Source organism: Scleropages formosus, chromosome 15, assembly GCF_900964775.1.
Source record: "Scleropages formosus chromosome 15, fSclFor1.1, whole genome shotgun sequence".
Classification (NCBI taxonomy): Eukaryota; Metazoa; Chordata; class Actinopteri; order Osteoglossiformes; family Osteoglossidae; genus Scleropages; species Scleropages formosus.
Window position 1 is genome coordinate 22,978,920 of NC_041820.1, and position 6,777 is coordinate 22,985,696.

The 6,777-nt window shown below is 44.3% G+C and overlaps 1 protein-coding gene across 1 annotated transcript; it reads left to right on the forward strand.

The window, feature by feature from the left end:
- Positions 1–1,559: 1,559 nt before the first annotated feature.
- rpusd2 (RNA pseudouridine synthase domain containing 2) lies at positions 1,560–6,740 on the forward strand. Its single transcript, XM_018764246.2, has 3 exons — positions 1,560–2,317; positions 2,573–2,869; positions 3,230–6,740. The coding sequence occupies exons 1-3, from the start codon at positions 1,568–1,570 to the stop codon at positions 4,184–4,186; spliced, it is 2,004 nt and encodes a 667-aa protein (XP_018619762.1). The 5' UTR covers positions 1,560–1,567; the 3' UTR covers positions 4,187–6,740.
- Positions 6,741–6,777: the final 37 nt, after the last annotated feature.

The following is a 6,777-nucleotide window of genomic DNA, read 5'->3' on the forward strand; positions in this document are numbered from 1 at the left end:
GTAATTGTAGAGTTCTTTGTGATTGGTGGTCATTTGTGGTGATTTTAGGTCACTACTGGCAGTTTGCATATAGCTGCTGAATTCCACAAGATTTAATCTTTCAATAAACATGGGTTGACAGAAGGAAAAAGATTTTAAAGGTCTAATAAGTCTGGTGCAAAGAGTGAGTCATGGATGAATCAAAGACAAAAATGACGTTTACAAAAAGAGCAGCGAGGAACACTTCAGCACCCATTCTGAGTGATTCAAGGTGATTTCGGTTTATATAGTGGTATCAGGTGAAAGATGCAGTGTTCTTCAGCATGTAGTGAAGATGGCTTTAGATTTGGAAATACACTTTGACTGGACATTGCTTCTCTGCTAAGCTGTTCTTTTAATACCATATTTTCTTTCACGAAGCTTGGGGATTTATAGATGCATGTATGCTTTTGTATACACACTCTCAGGCCAATTTATTAGGCACAGCTGGCTGTTTACACACAACTCACCCAGCACAGTTAGGAAATCACATGGCTGTGATGCAGTACAGCATATAAAGTTTGCAATGTTTCATTGAGAGGTCTGGTAGCTTAAAATGTTAAAATGGATGACGTGAATGATGAAGTGAATTTGAATGTTGCACAATCTTTGGGGCCAAATGTGGCAGCTCTAGAATCTGAGAAAAGACACCCTTCTGGGAATTTAGCACACTATTGTCTAGAATTTATAAAGAATGGTGTGATTAAGGAGGGTGTGGTGGCGCAGTGGGTTGGACTGGGTCCTGCTCTCTGGTGGGTCTGGGGTTCGAGTCCCACTTGGGGTGCCTTGCGACGGACTGGCGTTCTGTCCTGTCCTGGGTGTGTCCCCTCCCCCTCCCGCCTTATGCCCTGAGTTGCCGGGTAGGCTCCGGTTCCCTGTGACCCTGTATGGGACAAGCGGTTCAGAAAATGTGTGTGTGTGGTGTGATTAAACAAGAACATTTAGTGAGTTACTGGCAGAAACATGGGTGAAACGGCCTCACTGATGACAGAGGCCAGGATAAATTGGCGAAGTTTGTAGACCTAACAAGGAGGCCGCAAGTACAGTACAAAAATAACTAAGAACTAAAATCGGCATTTAACGAGAGCTCATGACACCGCAAGGCTTCAGCCCCAGGAGACTTTTGTTTGATTCTACTGTGAACTCCGAGCATAAAAGTGATGTTCCAGTGGACAAGCAGTCACCAGTAGAACTAATGCAGAGTGGGAAAACTTTGTTCTGTCAAGTCTGCTGTGAAAAGGTAATGGCAAGGCCAGAAACTGGTGTGTAAAAAAACTAAGCAGCCTGCTGTGCTGTCAATGGCGATTCGATGGTGGTGGCAGTGTAATAGTGTATCACATCTCTTGGTAACAGTCTCGTTTTACGTTGTTATAAAGACGGACTATTCGGTCCGTGTTGGCATTATACAGTACAGTACAGTACAGCACAATGGCCCTGCGGGGGCAGGAGTGAGACGCGCACACAGACGCTTCTAAATTTCGTTTTTACGTTTCCGGAGAAGAAGAAGCCGATGACGCAATAGTCCTGCGACAGCTGGCGTGGAAGGACCATGCCGTGGCCTCGCCCGCAGCGCATGCAGGCACTGTTTCGCTGTGGCGTGGGGAGAGTCCGGGAGGAAGCCAAGCATGTGCTTTATACTTATAGTATTCCGCTCCGACTGCATGTAAGGAGTATCATAAATAAGTGGACAACATTTTCTGGAAACCCCGTCCCCGGTGGTATTTCTGGGAAAATCTGCTCAGTGGGAAGGAAAACGGCACAATCGTCGGTTGTGCGATGGACCATCAGATGGCGGCTGGAACCCACACGATCGCTGGCGTGTGTCGCTGAGCTGGTTGTCGGTGGCTCCGACACTCTGCGGTCAGCCTGGGCCATGGAGCCCCGCGGGGACGAGCGTAGCGCGCGTATAGAACGCGCTGCGGAGGGAAGCGGCGAGAAACGGAAGAGCGACGAGACGGACGAGCACGAGCGGGGTGACCGGCGGGGCAAGAAGCGCAGAGCTCAGCGCCCGGGGGAGCGATACGTCCCGCCGCCCAAGAAGCTGAAGCACGGCGTCAGTTTCGGCGAGGAGCATTTTCGGGAAACAAGCTACTACTTCGAGGGGGGCCTCCGCCGAGTTCGGCCTTACTACTTCGACTTCACCACGTACTGCAAGGGCCGCTGGGTGGGCAGGACTCTTCTTGAAGTTTTCTCCAGCGAGTTCCGCGCCGAGTCGCTGCAGTATTACAGGCAGGCGGCGCGCGCGGGCCGCATCCGGCTGAACGAGTCGCCCGTGGAGGATTTGGGCGTGACGCTGAAGGTGTGTGACACTCAGTGACTGTGTGTGCTCCCGCCGAGCTTGATTGAAAATCATGTTTCGCAGACACTTTAAAAAAAATACTTGAATAGTTAATATCGCAGCACATGGTTAGAAACTGGTATATGTCTGTTCAAGAAAAAAAAAAAAAAACATCATGGGGAGCTGGTGCAGTGCTCTGCCTGCTCTTGGATTCTGTTTTCTGATCATGATGTGCAATAGAAAGTAGTTTGACTGAAATATGCCTGTGTCCCCCAGAACAATGACTTCCTGCGGAACACCGTTCATCGCCATGAGCCACCTGTGAGTGCCTGTCCCCTGGAGATCCTAGAGGACAATGAGGAGGTGTTGGTGGTGAACAAACCACCCTCGCTGCCAGTGCATCCCTGCGGCCGCTTCCGTCACAACACTGTTCTCTTCATCCTGGGGAAAGAGCGCAGTGTGAGCGGACTGCACACGGTCCACAGGCTGGATCGCTTGACCTCAGGTGTCCTGCTTTTTGCCCGCACTCTTGAGGTGTCCAAGAAGCTGGATCAGCTAGTGCGAGACAGACAGGTGAGCTCAGTCAATGGCCTGCAGTGTTTTGGTTTAGCACCAGTGTCGGTCGTACGCGAGCTCAGAAAATAGCACTTCAAACTGATTAGCCGTGTGCTGTGGGAAGCACTGCCCTGTTTTTTAACATGGTTTCATCTTTGACTGTGTCGATAGCCCCCCCCGATTATTCATGGCTGCTCTTTAGAATGGAAAATGTACTTTTTAAAATGCAATGATCTCAACTTTTCAGTAAAAACATCTTTGCACAAAGGTAGTCTTTTGGCAACTCTTTTTAAACTCCACAGATCTATACTTACGATTGGGACACAAGTGGTGCGCTTGATTTTTCTGTTGGTGTACAATCCAAGTTGTCTTTTACAGATGGAGAAGGAGTACGTGTGCCGAGTGGCTGGGGAGTTCCCAGAGGGGGAACTAGTGTGTGAGGAGCCTATCCTGGTGGTCTCCTTCAAAGTGGGTGTGTGCCGGGTGGACCCCAAGGGTAAGCCCTCCCGCACGGTGTTCCAAAGGCTCAGCTGGAATGGCCGCTCCAGTGTGGTTCGCTGTCTACCCCTCACTGGCCGCACTCACCAGATCCGTGTCCATCTCCAGTATCTGGGCCACCCTATCCTCAATGACCCCATTTATGGCTCAGCTGTTTGGGGCCCCCATCGAGGCAAGGGGGGCCAGGTGGGCATGAATGATGAGGAACTGCTCAAGGCACTTGTGGAGGAACATCGGTCCAAGCAGACCCTGCACCTTCTGGACATCTCTGATGAGTCTCTCCCCAACAGGAAGCACACAGACCATGAGATGGCTGGTAGCTGTTCTACAGCTGCTTCAGTTTTAGCTGACTGTGAAAGTGCTTACTCTGCACAAAGTGATGTTTTTGAAGAGCAGGAAACGGAGTTGCAGCCTTCTGATTCAAAATCCTGCAAGCAGAACAATGAGGATAATGATGTGGGAGATGCCTCCAACAAGACGGATAGCGACTGTGCCAGTCAATGTGTGCACGTCTCCAGTGGCAGTTGCACAACAGCTGAGTCCATGCATACAGTTCCCACATCATCATCTTCAAAGAACATTGCTGAGAAAGGAGTGACGCACTTAGTCCAAGATGGCATGAGTTGTGGGTCTGCGGCACCCAACAGGTCTCCCAATGACATTGGTCCTTTGGTTAATGAAAAAGACCCTTTATGTAGCGAGTGTAAGACTGTGCGGCCAGACCCCACAGAAAAGGATCTCATCATGTATCTCCATGCTTTGCGGTATAAAGGGCCCGGCTTTGAATACTCCACACCTCTGCCAGACTGGGCCAGAGAGGACTGGGAGGAGGGTTAAACAGGGTTGCATTGCTTGTCGTCTTGTTCCTGTGACTGGAACCCTATCATTTTACAGTTTGCCAGGATTACGGTCACCAAAATATGTTGTTGATTTTTATTTCCTGATTTTAAACCATCATGTGGGTTATAAAAAGCAAGGCAGGGCAGTTTTTTTTTATTTTTTAAATAAACTAATTGGGGGTCATTTGTTGACCTTTGCTGCTACCTACCGTGATGCAATTTTTTGTTATGGAATTCAACATCCATAATGAGTTTGTTCTGAGTTTCATTTCAGGAATCCTATCTAACAAAAAATATTGAGCAAAATAAACTGATTTCAGCAAATGAAACATTGTTTGAATGATCACTTTACATGGTTATAATAAACCAATTTCTATCGTGCAAGCCCATATGCAATAAATTACTCTGTATTCAGTCTGCAGGGAAAGTTTTATTTTGAGAGGTCAGTCAAAGCATTGACATATCAAAAACAATTAGCTGAATCAGACAGTTTAAAAATTTCCATCATAAACAGTATACTTAAAAAGCTTTGTCAAGCTCAGTAATTTTACCCCATTAAAATATATGTACGTGCTAAAAAATAAATACTGACTCAAGTATTCTCATCATGGAAAATACCCCAAGGTCATCAGAGAACCATAGTCCTCAGGACACTGAAAATCATGTCATTACTGTGCAATATCTCTGGCAGGTTTCCTAAGGCAGTGACTTTATTCAGTGCTAGATTCCAAGAATGTTCCATTCTAAGGAGAAATAAAATCTCATTTACAACAAAGGCAGAGTTGAGCAGGTGATGTACAATGGGGAGACTGGCAGAGCTGTGTGCACAACGATAACATCGACTTCATGTAACACCCTGTCTGACAAAGTGAAACCAAATTAGCATTTTTTGATGTTTAGGCAATGATATCAGTTTGAATAAAGTCACATAAAGAAATGATGTGATATCAATGTTTTGGTACTTGTTTCTGTGCAATAAAAGAGAAGAGTCAAGGTTCAGAACCCACCACTCAGCAGAGCAGTCTGATATACCATGTGGTCATTCAGTCTGTCTGGGCTTATACAGTTAAATGCCATATTTCGGGGTTTTCAGATAAATCCTTTACATCGCATTGTGTATTGATCACATACTCATGTATTTTAATGTGTTTAAACAGAATTCAGTAAATAGGCATTTTTTCATGTGTACTTTGTGAGGTGCTGATGGGAGAGTTTTCATGCATGGCACTGAGAAGTCAGCAAATGGGATTTAATTTGTTGGATTTCACAAAAGCAACATGAAGGTGGCCAGTTTTGGAATCCTGTTTATACTGACATTTTAATTTTCCTGATATAACAATGTTTTTACATATTTTTACATGTATGCATACATTTCATACTATATATTTTGGCCTCCTTTTCACATACCATTGAGTCTGTATATCATACAGAAAACACTAGCACATGGTACTATGGAACAAGAAAAATTGATTCACACGCTTTACCCTTTATCCAAAGTAAACTGGACCCTCTAGCAAGCTGAACACACACAAATCATAGTAGCTACAACACTTAGAACCTTAAATTTGTATCCACTGCAAAAATAGTTGAAATGTTGATTTAAAATGATTTGGCACATGCATATAAATTGGCATCTGTACACAGGTACACAATACATATAATTAGAGAACATAGACAAAATTTGTGAAACTTTCACATATTTAGTAGATCCTTTTCTGTATAAATGGCTGGAAACAAAGCTACACTTGTAGCTCTGTGAATAGTCAGAGTTTATTTGTTACAGTAAACAACTTATTTGAAATGTTTTAAATGTTACCATATTATTTGTATACTGTATGCATGTGATAGCAAGTGGAACATGACAGCAGATTTATGGTTTAGCAGCTGTGCATGTTTCAGTGAACAAATACTTCGGCATCATTGTGAACTATTTCAGGAAGTAAAACTGAATTAAACTTTTACTTCTGTTTTGTGTTTCGGTGGGCAGTAACATTTTCTGTTTGTTGTAAAGACAGGCTTCTCAGAATAAATTTCCGCAGGTTCCTCACCGCCTCATCAATGATTCCAGCAGCAGGACAAATTCTCTCCAGTGTTTGAAAGTTTAAGAAATAACAGAGTACAAAGATGAGGGTTCCTCAGTCTTGCTGCTTTAGAAGTGGCTCATTTTAACTGTTGATTTGCTTAGTTTGCATACAGGGTGAAACAACCACTGATTTATTCTATGGTTTTGCGTGAAGACTTTTTCGGTGTCATATGCAACCCTTGGAAAAGAAAATAAGTGTTTGCCAGTACTTTCTCAGGTTTGCACTTATATATTGTGCTGAGAACAAAGTATACATATTTTACAAAGATTCTTCATCAGTCCACATTCTTTTTAGGGTGAAATATAGACAATTTACGGCTCAATACTGATTTACTAGCTTATGCCGGTAGTAAAGATGGCCGGGTTATTTCATTATATTATGATATTAAACATTCTGCATTTAACAATAGGTTCTTAATTTACTACTGAGGGCATGTGAATTGTAAAGATGACAAACATCTTACATTAAACATAACAGTGTTCTGTCACATGAAGGCAACATGCCA